The sequence below is a fragment of the Oncorhynchus mykiss genome, chromosome 3 (genome assembly GCF_057628025.1).
Source record: "Oncorhynchus mykiss isolate SJ-2025 chromosome 3, ASM5762802v1, whole genome shotgun sequence".
NCBI classification, from domain to species: Eukaryota; Metazoa; Chordata; class Actinopteri; order Salmoniformes; family Salmonidae; genus Oncorhynchus; species Oncorhynchus mykiss.
The window spans coordinates 93543662-93559294 of NC_143024.1; the positions used below are offsets into that span (position 1 = coordinate 93543662).

Consider the following 15633-nt stretch of genomic DNA (forward strand, 5'->3'; position numbering starts at 1 on the left):
TGGATGTGAACCTGGGCTCTGTGGGACTGTCTTTAACACAGTGGATATGAACCTGGGCTCCGTGGGACTGTCTTTAACACAGTGGATGTGTACCTGGGCTCTGTGGGACTGTCTTTAACACAGTGGATGTGTACCTGGGCTCCGTGGGACTGTCTTTAACACAGTGGATGTGTACCTGGGCTCTGTGGGACTGTCTTTAACACAGTGGATGTGTACCTGGGCTCCGTGGGACTGTCTTTAACACAGTGGATATGAACCTGGGCTCTGTGGGACTGTCTTTAACACAGTGGATATGAACCTGGGCTCCGTGGGACTGTCTTTAACACAGTGGATATGAACCTGGGCTCCGTGGGACTGTCTTTAACACAGTGGATATGAACCTGGGCTCTGTGGGACTGTCTTTAACACAGTGGATATGAACCTGGGCTCCGTGGGACTGTCTTTAACACAGTGGATATGAACCTGGGCTCTGTGGGACTGTCTTTAACACAGTGGATGTGTACCTGGGCTCCGTGGGACTGGTCAGGGGCTGTCTTTAACACAGTGGATCTGTACCTGGGCTCCGTGGAACTGTCTTTAACACAGTGGATATGAACCTGGGCTCCGTGGGACTGTCTTTAACACAGTGGATGTGTACCTGGGCTCTGTGGGACTGTCTTTAACACAGTGGATGTGTACCTGGGCTCCGTGGGACTGTCTTTAACACAGTGGATGTGTACCTGGGCTCTGTGGGACTGTCTTTAACACAGTGGATGTGTACCTGGGCTCCGTGGGACTGTCTTTAACACAGTGGATATGAACCTGGGCTCTGTGGGACTGTCTTTAACACAGTGGATATGAACCTGGGCTCTGTGGGACTGTCTTTAACACAGTGGATATGAACCTGGGCTCCGTGGGACTGTCTTTAACACAGTGGATATGAACCTGGGCTCTGTGGGACTGTCTTTAACACAGTGGATATGAACCTGGGCTCCGTGGGACTGTCTTTAACACAGTGGATATGAACCTGGGCTCTGTGGGACTGTCTTTAACACAGTGGATGTGTACCTGGGCTCCGTGGGACTGGTCAGGGGCTGTCTTTAACACAGTGGATCTGTACCTGGGCTCCGTGGAACTGTCTTTAACACAGTGGATATGAACCTGGGCTCCGTGGGACTGTCTTTAACACAGTGGATATGAAGTTGGGCTCCGTGGGACTATCTTTAACACAGTGGATGTGTACCTGGGCTCTGTGGGACTGTCTTTAACACAGTGGATGTGTACCTGGGCTCTGTGGGACTGTCTTTAACACAGTGGATATGAACCTGGGCTCAGTGGGACTGTCTTTAACAGAGTGGATATGAACCTGGGCTCTGTGGGACTGTCTTTAACACAGTGGATGTGTACCTGGGCTCCGTGGGACTGGCCAGAGGCTGTCTTTAACACAGTGGATATGAACCTGGGCTCAGTGGGACTGTCTTTAACAGAGTGGATATGAACCTGGGCTCTGTGGGACTGTCTTTAACACAGTGGATGTGTACCTGGGCTCCGTGGGACTGGCCAGAGGCTGTCTTTAACACAGTGGATGTGTACCTGGGCTCCGTGGGACTGGTCAGGGGCTGTCTTTAACACAGTGGATATGAACCTGGGCTCCGTGGGACTGTCTTTAACACAGTGGATATGAACCTGGGCTCCGTGGGACTGTCTTTAACACAGTGGATGTGTACCTGGGCTCCGTGGGACTGGCCTGTGATGGGTGTGTACCTGGGCTCCGTGGGACTGGCCTGTGATGGGTGTGTACCTGGGCTCCGTGGGACTGGCCTGTGATGGGTGTGTACCTGGGCTCCGTGGGACTGGCCTGTGATGGGTGTGTACCTGGGCTCCGTGGGACTGGCCTGTGATGGGTGTGTACCTGGGCTCCGTGGGACTGGCCTGTGATGGGTGTGTACCTGGGCTCCGTGGGACTGGCCTGTGATGGGTGTGTCGGTGTGACCACTGATGGGGAAGCTGCCATGACTGGAAAGCAAAGTAGTAAAGTGGAGAAAGCACAGAGGGCTACGTGGAACCACAGTTTCCTTCACATGGTGGCATTGGCATTGTCTTCTCCCCTTTTAATGCTCTTATGCAGTGTCCTTCAAAAAATGCCCTAAGGTCTGAAAGGCACTAAAGTCGACATATTGTACAAACAATGATTAAGGCTCAAACAACATGATGTTTTGATCTACCTCCTAACTAGCTAGCTAAGGGGACATAAGAAGTTCATGGGTTGGACACTGCTGGTCTCTGATCGCGCTGCTGAACGGTATCTGACAGTGTCGGTAGAGATGACATACAAGGAATTTGTAGTTTTACTGAGGACTTCTCTGTTGCTAATTAGCATTTTTATATTGTTGAGAAAATTAAGGCGAATATATTGATATCCGTATCAAAACATCACGTAAGCCTACACGAGACACAGACCTTATATAAAGTAGACCTAAAAATCACAGACGCAAAAATGAACGGTGAAAAAAAGATTGGAACCATTATCGGGTTTTACCGCTGGGTTTGACGGTTATTATAACGCGTCTACTGTAAGGGATTATTAGCGTCACGGCAGCAGCTTTAACACTTCCGGCTTTAGAAAATAAAAGTTCACGGTAAAACGCTGTGTGTATGATATAAAATAAATTTTGACTTGCAGCTTTGCATCATGTAAACAAATTAAAATTAAACTAAAAATAATGACTACTTTATACAAGATAATGAATATTATAAGGTGGAGGACATTGAGAAATGGCGCAAGTTTAAGTATACAATGACAATTAAAAAACTATATATTATTTTAATTGTATGATTTCTTTGTTAATTTACTGGTGCTATTTTGTTCAAGGATGCAATTTTAAAATGTAATTTTTAAGAAAAGTCTTACTGTATTTTTGTTGTATTGCTCAAACAAATGGCACTGTACAGGAAAAATGATTGTTTGTGTGTCCATAAAACCAGGGTACAGTCTACTAACTAGTCCCTATTATACAAAAAAAGGTGAGTTTGAACAAAAAACAAGCTCATAGCAAGTAAAACACCTTAAAATGGAGGCACTGGACACTATTAGCCAATATGTCATTTATAGGTCTATAGTGTATTGCATTGGGACCAATGGACTAGGTGGAGTAGAAAGTGTTTCTGGGCGTATAGGTCTCAGTTACCCATGACATAACACCATATATAAATAGATTCTACATATCATAGTGAGTAATCGCAACTGACTCCACTTTTACTTTGGCACCTAGAATAATAGTTGTCTTTCTATAAACCAATGTGTATTTCATAGACGTTGTATTGAATTGGGCGGCATTTATTTGTCCTGGCTTGGAACATGTTTTAAAACCCACATTTAATGCAAATGTCACTTAAATATGAACAAATATGAACCATTGTTAATGTTTAGACAATTATTTTTCATATATCGTGAATATAAATACATGGTAATAACACTTTTCTACTAATATGTGGGGGACTTTTATTTAGAACATTTCTGAAATTCCCTTGACCCGGAAGTATATATCTTTAAGTGCTGCTGTAACACTACACAACGCGGGGGCTGTCGAGGTTGTATTTTTTTTTGTTTTAAGTTGTACAGAGATTTGTGACGTTGAATCGCATGAACTGTACGATTGATGATACGAGTTGTTTCGAATTGGACTCTTTTCCTGGTAATGCTGGTGAAGCAGTGAAACTGTTTAGCGGAGTGGTTTTACTGAACTGGCGCCGGATAGATGGAAATGGAGTGTGGGATCTCGGTGTATCATCATTAGAACGACTACAAAAAGAAAGGAGAACTCGTTGCAGTTGAGCTCTTAACGCCAAAACTAAAACACGCCACACACCCCGTGTTTAATAAGGCTTGAATCTTTAGCAGTCAGGATGGAAAGACGTCGCAATCTTGGTTTATCTTTGGCTTTGATCCTGTCTTATTTACAGTGGACAACCTCGTTCAATCTGGATATTGACAAGCCCTATGTATTCTCTGGACCTAAAGGAAGTTATTTTGGATTTTCTGTGGATTTTTTCCAGCCAAATAATAAGCAGTAAGATTGAGTTATATAATAATATATGTTTATTGCCTTTTATTTGAACTATGATGAGAGAAAGTATAATTATACTATTGTTAATATGACTCAACAGAAATAAATATAATATGTATTCTAACCGTCATGTGACATAGCTTTGTTTTGCGACCCTAATAGGCTACAGTAGAAGAATAGGTGCGGTGCCATGTTTTCACGAATGTAGACTTAAGCCCGTTTTTCTCTTCTTCAGGTCAAACATTCTTATAGGAGCTCCCAGAGCCAACACCTCCTCAGCTTCCACAGTGGTGGAGCGAGGGGCAGTCTATACCTGCCCCTGGCAGAAGAGTAGTGACTGTACCCAAGTACAGTTTGACAATACTGGTGAGTAGAGTATGTCAGGTACAAAAACAAGCATCTCATTGATTTGACCCCTTTTTCTCGACTTCTACATGGTGATGAACAGGAAGGGGCCACGATAGATTGGTTATTTCAGTCAAGGGTCATGTCCACATTATAAAAACCTGGTTGAACCATACGTATGTGAAATGTGACCTTTTTTATGAGGTACGTTTTAAGTGTTTTTAGGATGTAAGACGGAGCAAAGGCAGATGTTCACTCTTCTAGGAAGCTTATATTGGAGATAGGCAGACATGCTCAGTGTTAAGCTTAAGAGTTACACAGACGGACGAACAGACAGACAGGCAGGCAGGCAGGCAGGCAGACAGACAGACAGACAGACGCAAGCAGACAGGCGGAGACACAGACAGGCGGAGACACAGACAGGCAGAGACACAGACAGACAGACAGTTATGTTGATTTATTTTCCCTTTTCTTTACCTATTTGCACCTATTTGCACGTCATTACAACACTGCATGGGAAAGCACTCTATTCTTTTGGAAGTTTTGTGAGTGTAATGTTTACTGTTCATTTTGTATTGTTTATTTCACTTCTGTTTATCCATTTCAGTTGATTTGGCAACGTCATCATGTTTCCCATGCCAATAAAGCCCCTTGAGTTGAGAGAGGGGGGTGTCAGATCCAGAGAGAGAGAGATTGAGGGGGGAGGAGAGTCCCAGTACCTTTAAAGGACTGTCTGCTCTACTTTATAACAGGGGGCATATGAGTCAGTAACTTGTTATTTCTTGAAGCATCCATTGTAGACAGACGTGGCTCATACTAATATTTACACTAAAGCACATCTTATGGGTTTGTCCCAGCACAAACTAACACAATGCAAAACCAAGCCCCATCAATTACACACATTAAGCTATTTAGGAGAACATTGGCTTGCAATTTCAGTTTATCCTGTGCAATTTACACCACTCTTTATCAGTGCAACTTTGATCATTTGCCTTCTAGCGTTGGTTTTCGTTTGTTGTGTTTTAATTTTTTATTTATTTTACCTTTATTTAACTATTGAACAGAACGACAGATTTGTACCTTGTCAGCTCGGGGATTTGAACTTGCAACCTTCCGGTTACTAGTCCAACGCTCTAACCACTAGGCCACCCTGAGCAACTGTAGAGTAAAATTATTTTGCTCACTTACAGACTTTAACTACAGATTAAATGACTTCCTTATTCCTGTGACTAAGCCCACTGTAGTCTAGTCTAGACTATTGGAAAGTGAATATTTCCAAGTCTGAACTAAACTCTGCACCTGACACTTCGGAAACAACTCCAAAGTTGGAAGAAATGCTAAATATGTTTCCCATGTCATGGTTTAGCCATATTGTCCTCCCTTTGCTGACATGTTTATTGTGGTTTGCCAGTCAGTGCCTGAGGGGCCTCCTGGTCTTATTGTGATGCCGTAAGTGTCGACATGGTTACAATGGGAGCCTTTGTGATGACTGAGAGGTGAGGGGAGGCTGCCTCAGCCATTGGTTTAGATTAGTGTTAGTGTCCAAGCAGCCTAGGGTCGGGGGGGGGGGGGGGGGTACTGTAATTAGTGTGTGTTCAGGGGTGTTGTATCCCGCTTGGCCATTACCAAAGTATATATATATTTTTTTTACCTTTATTTAACTAGGCAAGTCAGTTAAGAACAAATTCTTATTTACAATGACGGCCTAGGAACAGTGGGTTAACTGCCTTGTTCAGGGACACAAAACGACAGATTTGTACCTTGTCAGCTCGGGGGTTTGAACTTGCAACCTTCCGCTTACTAGTCCAACACTCTAACCACTAGGCTACGTTACCACCTCTACACTCTAACCACTAGGCTACCCTGCCGCCTCTACACTCTAACCACTAGGCTACCCTGCCGCCTCTACACTCTAACCACTAGGCTACCCTGCCTCCTCTACACTCTAACCACTAGGCTATGTTGCCACCTCTACACTCTAACCACTAGGCTACGCTGCCGCCCCTACACTCTAACCACTAGGCTACCCTGCCGCCTCTACACTCTAACCACTAGGCTACCCTGCCGCCTCTACACTCTAACCACTAGGCTACCCTGCCACCTCTACACTCTAACCACTAGGCTACCCTGCCACCTCTACACTCTAACCACTAGGCTACCCTGCCGCCCCTACACTCTAACCACTAGGCTACCCTGCCGCCTCTACACTCTAACCACTAGGCTACCCTGCCGCCTCTACACTCTAACCACTAGGCTACCCTGCCTCCTCTACACTCTAACCACTAGGCTACGTTACCACCTCTACACTCTAACCACTAGGCTACCCTGCCGCCTCTACACTCTAACCACTAGGCTACCCTGCCGCCTCTACACTCTAACCACTAGGCGACCTGCCACCCCTACACTCTAACCACTAGGCTACCTGCCACCCCTACACTCTAACCACTAGGCTACCCTGCCGCCTCTACACTCTAACCACTAGGCTACCTGCCGCCTCTACACTCTAACCACTATGCTACCTGCCACCCCTACACTCTAACCACTAGGCTACCCTTGCTAACCACATGGTCTGGAAGTCTTTCTCCTGCTGACTGTTCTTCCCTGGATTGTCCCAGTCAGATGAGATATTGTTTTCCAGCTCTGTCAGTCTACTCTTGGTGGACAGGCAAACCTTTTAATAAATTTTTTTTTAAAGTCACAATTAGAGCCAACTAATTACTCCCATTGATTTATTGGAGAACCAATGTTTTGGGCACTGAGTCTTTCTCACAGTTAGATGTGCTAAACTGACAGATATATTTACAGCTGTCCATAGTCTTCCTCGGGGTAAGACAGGCTAAACTGACATATATTTACAGCTGTCCAGACAGTCTCTAGATTAGAATAAGTATAAATATAGAGGACCCAGGAGTGGGTGTAATGTGTGACCAGGTGCAGCCAAGGTTCTAGTCACCAGGCTAGAGGAGGGGACAGCTAACTGGTGCTCTAGTCTGGGTTAGAGCTAGACAGGAGCTGGGATGTTACTCCTCTAACTGGTGCTCTAGTCTGGGTTAGAGCTAGACAGGAGCTGAGATGTTACTCCTCTAACTGGTGCTCTAGTCTTGGGTTAGAGCTAGACAGGAGCTGGGATGTTACTCCTCTAACTGGTGCTCTAGTCTGGGTTAGAGCTAGACAGGATCTGGGATGTTATTCCTCTAACTGGTGCTCTAGTCTGGGTTAGAGCTAGACAGGAGCTGGGATGTTATTCCTCTAACTGGTGCTCTAGTCTAGGTTAGAGCTAGACAGGACCTGGGATGTTACTCCTCTAACTGGGGCTCTAGTCTGGGTTAGAGCTAGCTGTTGTTCCTATGAGTTTTGCTGTAGTCATGGTTCGACAGGAACAGAGCTCTGTGGTATGTTTTCACGGAAGGGTAGTGAGTATCCTCCCACGTGTGTCAGAGATGCAACTTTCTCCCTGTGTCTGCACAGAGCTACACACAATAGAACTCTCTCCCTGTGTCTGCACAGAGCTACACACAATAGAACTCTCTCCCTGTGTCTGCACAGAGCTACATACAATATAACTCTCTCCCTGTGTCTGCACAGAGCTACATACAATATAACTCTCTCCCTGTGTCTGCACAGAGCTACATACAATAGAACTCTCTCCCTGTGTCTGCACAGAGCTACATACAATAGAACTCTCTCCCTGTGTCTGCACAGATCTGTATACAATAGAACTCTCTCCCTGTGTCTGCACAGAGCTACATACAATAGAACTCTCTCCCTGTGTCTGCACAGATCTGTATACAATAGAACTCTCTCCCTGTGTCTGCACAGAGCTACATACAATAGAACTCTCTCCCTGTGTCTGCACAGAGCTACATACAATAGAACCTGTAGATCAATGTGCCTCACAGAGTGGAGTCTGACATCCACAACGTCACCCTGGACCGAAGATGAAGACAAATAGGAGAAATGTGGTGTGCCCTCTGTTAAATTACACATTTCCCGAGGTAGGAATATCAACAACAACAACAAAACATTTGGCAGTAGAAATCCTCCCCCATTATGACATCTTTCAGAATTTAAATCTGTCGGGTACGATGGCTGTTTTCACCATCTAAAAGTCGTATTCCTTTTAATAACTTCCAGTGTCGTGAGAGAGACTTTATCACGGCGCTGCGTCGTGCCAGACGGGATTTCTGTCCGCTTGAACGGCAATAACTCAAGACATGAAAACATGACCCCAGGGAATAGATAGAACATCACTCAGAGATGTACAAAAAAAAAAACAATCTTTCCTTTTTTAAGTCTTTATGTCTACAGTAATATGTCATTTCTGCACGCTCCGCTCTGAGAATAAAGTTTTAATCAACCCTTTAGGCAATAAAGCCACTTCAACTCTGCCTCAACACACACGTGGTGTTTTGATACCAGCAACGTTGCAGCTACTCTCTGCGCGCGGATTCGGAAGAAAGCGGATGTTTCTGTTTTCTTTTAGGGATACACTATTTTCAACCTGACTTCCGTTTCCCCTGAAAAATGGAAGCGGGGTCTCCTCTCAGGTGTTTTCCTACACCTGCTTACGTAAAAGGTTACCTGTGCAGCCAACAGGATATTTAGAACGATCTTTGTAATTGTTTTTGGTCCTATCTGATGTTTTTCAGGTTTGTTACAAAGATGTGATAATTTCCACATGGACACGACACACCCCATATGAAGACAATGTTAACCGTAGTCTCACTTGGTTTAGACAAGGCGAGACGACAGAAGACCGTTGTTAACCTTAACCACAGAGCAGTCTGATAGGAAGTCTGGTGATTAAGGGACCTACAGTACAGGTCATTTATAGGTTCAGCTGTCCTCATTGAGGAACGTGTGTGTGTGTGTGTGTGTCACAGCTAGATCGGTATTTGCTAGACAGGGGTTGTTATAGGGTGTTGCCTGTGAGTAATTTCCTCAAGGGGAAAAATGTAGTTTGATCTCCAGGCTCTGATCAGGAGGACGATGAAAGCTGCTGCTACACTTTATCAATGACCAGGAATAACAAATATCTACCAGTCTATTTCTCTGTGGATATTCTGGGGCGTGTTCGTTAGGCACCCAAATGGAAGAAAACGGGACGACCTGGACGGCTTGTTTTCATAACCGGTTGCAAACTGTTTTAAAACATTGTTCCCAATTGAAAATGACACCATTTGTAGAGTGGCTATTGTTAAAAGGGTGGGCGCCCCTTAAAGAGGTGGCGTTTCTTCATTTAAAACCCCACAATGATTTCTCTTTCAGATGATCGTGAGAATATAGACGGAGTCCAGATGGAGTTCAAGTCCAACCAGTGGTTTGGAGCCACGGTACGGTCTGACGGGGAACACATCCTGGTGAGTGTCATGTCCTTATCTCAGAATGGTCAGATGGTGAACACATCCTGGTGAGTGTCATGTCCTTATCTCAGAACGGTCTGACGGGGAACACATCCTGGTGAGTGTCATGTCCTTATCTCAGAACGGTCTGACGGTGAACACATCCTGGTGAGTGTCATGTCCTTATCTCAGAACGGTCTGACGGGGAACACATCCTGGTGAGTGTCATGTCCTTATCTCAGAACGGTACGGTCTGACGGGGAACACATCCTGGTGAGTGTCATGTCCTTATCTCAGAACGGTCTGACGGGGAACACATCCTGGTGAGTGTCATGTCCTTATCTCAGAACGGTCTGACGGTGAACACATCCTGGTGAGTGTCATGTCCTTATCTCAGAACGGTCTGATGGTGAACACATCCTGGTGAGTGTCATGTCCTTATCTCAGAACGGTCTGATGGGGAACACATCCTGGTGAGTGTCATGTCCTTATCTCAGAACGGTACGGTCTGACGGTGAACACATCCTGGTGAGTGTCATGTCCTTATCTCAGAACGGTCTGATGGTGAACACATCCTGGTGAGTGTCATGTCCTTATCTCAGAACGGTACGGTCTGACGGGGAACACATCCTGGTGAGTGTCATGTCCTTATCTCAGAACGGTCTGATGGTGAACAAATCCTGGTGAGTGTCATGTCCTTATCTCAGAACGGTACGGTCTGATGGGGAACACATCCTGGTGAGTGTCATGTCCTTATCTCAGAACGGTACGGTCAGACGGTGAACACATCCTGGTGAGTGTCATGTCCTTATCTCAGAACGGTACGGTCTGACGGGGAACACATCCTGGTGAGTGTCATGTCCTTATCTCAGAACGGTACGGTCTGACGGTGAACACATCCTGGTGAGTGTCATGTCCTTATCTCAGAACGGTACGGTCTGATGGTGAACACATCCTGGTGAGTGTCATGTCCTTATCTCAGAACGGTACGGTCTGACGGGGAACACATCCTGGTGAGTGTCATGTCCTTATCTCAGAACGGTCTGATGGTGAACACATCCTGGTGAGTGTCATGTCCTTATCTCAGAACGGTCTGACGGTGAACACATCCTGGTGAGTGTCATGTCCTTATCTCAGAACGGTCTGATGGTGAACACATCCTGGTGAGTGTCATGTCCTTATCTCAGAACGGTCTGACGGTGAACACATCCTGGTGAGTGTCATGTCCTTATCTCAGAACGGTCTGATGGTGAACACATCCTGGTGAGTGTCATGTCCTTATCTCAGAACGGTACGGTCTGATGGTGAACACATCCTGGTGAGTGTCATGTCCTTATCTCAGAACGGTCTGACGGTGAACACATCCTGGTGAGTGTCATGTCCTTATCTCAGAACGGTCTGATGGTGAACACATCCTGGTGAGTGTCATGTCCTTATCTCAGAACGGTCTGACGGGGAACACATCCTGGTGAGTGTCATGTCCTTATCTCAGAACGGTCTGACGGTGAACACATCCTGGTGAGTGTCATGTCCTTATCTCAGAACAGTCAGATGGTGAACACATCCTGGTGAGTGTCATGTCCTTATCTCAGAACGGTCTGATGGTGAACACATCCTGGTGAGTGTCATGCCCTTATCTCAGAACAGTCAGATGGTGAACACATCCTGGTGAGTGTCATGTCCTTATCTCAGAACGGTCTGATGGGGAACACATCCTGGTGAGTGTCATGCCCTTATCTCAGAACAGTCAGATGGTGAACACATCCTGGTGAGTGTCATGTCCTTATCTCAGAACGGTCTGATGGTGAACACATCCTGGTGAGTGTCATGTCCTTATCTCAGAACGGTCTGACGGTGAACACATCCTGGTGAGTGTCATGTCCTTATCTCAGAACGGTACGGTCTGATGGTGAACACATCCTGGTGAGTGTCATGTCCTTATCTCAGAACGGTACGGTCTGATGGTGAACACATCCTGGTGAGTGTCATGTCCTTATCTCAGAACGGTCTGATGGTGAACACATCCTGGTGAGTGTCATGTCCTTATCTCAGAACAGTCTGACGGGGAACACATCCTGGTGAGTGTCATGTCCTTATCTCAGAACGGTCTGATGGGGAACACATCCTGGTGAGTGTCATGTCTTATCTCAGAACGGTCTGATGGTGAACACATCCTGGTGAGTGTCATGTCCTTATCTCAGAACAGTCTGATGGTGAACACATCCCGGTGAGTGTCATGTCCTTATCTCAGAACGGTCTGATGGTGAACACATCCTGGTGAGTGTCATGTCCTTATCTCAGAACGGTCTGATGGTGAACACATCCTGGTGAGTGTCATGTCCTTATCTCAGAACAGTCTGATGGTGAACACATCCTGGTGAGTGTCATGTCCTTATCTCAGAACGGTCTGATGGTGAACACATCCTGGTGAGTGTCATGTCCTTATCTCAGAACGGTCTGACGGTGAACACATCCTGGTGAGTGTCATGTCCTTATCTCAGAACGGTCTGATGGTGAACACATCCTGGTGAGTGTCATGTCCTTATCTCAGAACGGTCTGATGGTGAACACATCCTGGTGAGTGTCATGTCCTTATCTCAGAACGGTCTGACGGTGAACACATCCTGGTGAGTGTCATGTCCTTATCTCAGAACGGTACGGTCTGATGGTGAACACATCCTGGTGAGTGTCATGTCCTTATCTCAGAACGGTCTGATGGTGAACACATCCTGGTGAGTGTCATGTCCTTATCTCAGAACGGTCTGATGGTGAACACATCCTGGTGAGTGTCATGTCCTTATCTCAGAAAGGTCAGACGGTGAACATGCCGTTATCAGAACCCAATCTTGAGTGCGCTAGCTAGCGAACAGTCTCATGACAGATTCCCGAGAACTTTAGTCTGGATTTCCAGTTTTTAAATCGGGTATTTGTCTCTGTTACGCGGCCTTGCTGTTGTTGACTGTACTCATGAGGTGTTTGTGTGTCTCTCTCTCTCAGGCCTGTGCTCCTCTCTACCAGTGGAGCACGTTCAGCTTATCCGAGCGAGAGCCTGTTGGTACGTGTTTCCTGAAGAAAGGAGGAGAGGTGGTGGAGTATTCTCCCTGTCGATCTGGTAAGTGACGTGAAACTAGCCGAGAGAATCTCCATTGAAGAAGTGCCTTTTTTTGGGGGTCCAGGATTAGACTTTATTTGGGTCCAGGGATTAGACCTTATTTGGGTCCAGGATTAGACCTTATTTGGGTCCAGGGATTAGACCTTATTTGGGTCCAGGATTAGACCTTATTTGGGTCCAGGATTAGACCTTATTTGGGTCCAGGATTAGACCTTATTTGGGTCCAGGATTAGACCTTATTTGGGTCCAGGATTAGACTTTATTTGGGTCCAGGGTTAGACCTTGGGTACAGGGTTAGACCTTATTTGGGTCCAGGATTAGACCTTATTTGGGTCCAGGGTTAGGCTTTATTTGGGTCCAGGATTAGACCTTATTTGGGTCCAGGATTAGACTTTATTTGGGTCCAGGGTTAGACCTTATTTGGGTCCAGGGATTAGACTTTATTTGGGTCCAGGATTAGACCTTATTTGGGTCCAGGATTAGACCTTATTTGGGTCCAGGATTAGACTTTATTTGGGTCCAGGATTAGACCTTATTTGGGTCCAGGATTAGACTTTATTTGGGTCCAGGATTAGACCTTATTTGAGTCCAGGATTAGACTTTATTTGGGTCCAGGGTTAGACCTTATTTGGGTCCAGGATTAGACTTTATTTGGGTCCAGGGTTAGACCTTGGGTCCAGGGTTAGACCTTATTTGGGTCCAGGATTAGACCTTATTTGGGTCCAGGGTTAGGCTTTATTTGGGTCCAGGATTAGACCTTATTTGGGTCCAGGATTAGACTTTATTTGGGTCCAGGGTTAGACCTTATTTGGGTCCAGGGATTAGACTTTATTTGGGTCCAGGATTAGACCTTATTTGGGTCCAGGATTAGACCTTATTTGGGTCCAGGATTAGACTTTATTTGGGTCCAGGATTAGACCTTATTTGGGTCCAGGATTAGACTTTATTTGGGTCCAGGATTAGACCTTATTTGAGTCCAGGATTAGACTTTATTTGGGTCCAGGGTTAGAATTTATTTGGGTCCAGGATTAGACTTTATTTGGGTCCAGGATTAGACCTTATTTGGGTCCAGGGAAGGGACCCTAATATCTTTTTAATGAATAACCCCACACGGTCTACCATTGAGAGATGATTAAACCATTCTGTGTTTGTGTTACTCTGAACAGATGGTAACTCTCCAGAGAGGCAAGGATTCTGTCAGGCTGGATTCAGTATTGACTTTGTCAAGGTGTGTACTTTACTGTGCAGTGTTCCGTGCAACAATAGATCAATTAAAACGTTAAAAACTCTGCGTTGTGTCGTGCCTATACACCACAACCCCCTCGGACCTTATTGCTGAACTATACCATGGCTTTGTTAGAATACTGTAATGAAACAAGCAGGGAGCAGGTCTCGAACCCTCAACCTTCGAGTCCGATGTCCAGCGCGCTATCGCAAAAGCATGCTCGAACGGCGGTGTCGATATCCGCGCTTACAAACCCAGGGTCCTTACGATACCTGTTTTTCTGTTTCCCTATAATGCACTGTATATCAGCACGGTAGAAATTCATTGGCTATAGTTCTCACATGTTTCTTCTATGTTAGAGCTGCTTTTGAAAGCAAAAGTGGGATTGAAAACATTACTGAATTAGATTTTTATAATAACAAGCTAGGACTGATGGTTGGGGAGGCAGCGTAGCCTAGTGGTTAGAGCGTTGGACTAGTAACCGAAAGGTTGCAAGATCAAATCCCTGAGTTGACAAGGTAAAAATCTGTCGTTCTGCCCCTGAACAAGGCAGTTAACCCACTGTTCCTAGGCCGTCATTGAAAATAAGAATTTGCTCTTAACTGACTTGCCTAGTTAAATAAAGGTAAAATAAAAATGGTTTGGTTAGCTTAACTAACAAGTCTGTTATTTTGGTTACCAAGGTAACTACTGTCGCTGTCTAGATAACTTGCTGGCTACTTCAGTGGATGTAAAACGTGTTAAATTATAGCCATGGTATAAAAGGGATAATCAACTCGGGGCTCTATGCGTTCCCTGGAAGATAATGGGCTCTATGCGTTCTCTGGAAGATAATGGGCTCTATGCGTTCTCTGGAAGATAATGGGCTCTATGCGTTCTCTGGAAGATAATGGGCTCTATGCGTTCTCTGGAAGATAATGGGCTCTATGCGTTCTCTGGAAGATAATGGGCTCTATGCGTTCTCTGATAATGAAGGACGTGGAACGCATATTAGCCCATTATCTGCCAGAGAACGCATAGAGCCCATTATCTTCCAGAGAACGCATAGAGCCCATTCCATTATGTGTGCTTGGATTCACTTTCAGATCTTTTTGTCTTGTTTTGTTTCTCAGAATAACCTTCTCTCTCTCTCTCTCTGTCTCTGTCTCTGTCTCTGTCTCTGTCTCTGTCTCTGTCTCTGTCTCTGTCTCTGTCTCTGTCTCTCTCTCTCTTTCCTCTCTTCTCTCTCCTCTCTCTTCTCTCTCTTCTCTCTCTTCTCTCTCTTCTCTCTCTTCTCTCTCTTCTTTTCTTTCTTTCTTCTCTTTCTTTCTTTCTCTCTTTCTTTCTTTCTTTCTCTCTTTCTGTCTTTCTTTCTTTCTCCCCCCCAACAGAACAACAGGGTGGTTGTTGGAGGCCCTGGTAGTTTCTATTGGCAAGGTAATTGATGTGTAATGAACTCTATATATGCACTGAACAGGTAAGTGATGTGTAATTCTATATATTTACTGAGTAGGTCCACTATTACAGGATATAATCAGACAGACACATTGTGCTCTGTTTGTCTCTCCCCTGAGATGAGGCGTG

The 15633-nt window shown here is 45.4% G+C and overlaps 1 protein-coding gene across 1 annotated transcript in view; it reads left to right on the forward strand.

Moving 5' to 3' along the window:
- The first annotated feature begins 3465 nt into the window (after nucleotides 1–3465).
- LOC110522711 (integrin alpha-V) overlaps nucleotides 3466–15633 on the forward strand; it is a 64204-nt gene continuing 52036 nt past the window's right edge. Inside the window, exons 1-6 of the mRNA XM_090230475.1 lie at nucleotides 3466–4049; nucleotides 4282–4412; nucleotides 9660–9751; nucleotides 12731–12845; nucleotides 14012–14073; nucleotides 15441–15486. Of these exons, the coding sequence (XP_090086601.1) occupies nucleotides 3886–4049; nucleotides 4282–4412; nucleotides 9660–9751; nucleotides 12731–12845; nucleotides 14012–14073; nucleotides 15441–15486 (610 nt within the window). The 5' untranslated portion in view covers nucleotides 3466–3885. The remainder of the gene's footprint in view (nucleotides 4050–4281; nucleotides 4413–9659; nucleotides 9752–12730; nucleotides 12846–14011; nucleotides 14074–15440; nucleotides 15487–15633) is intronic.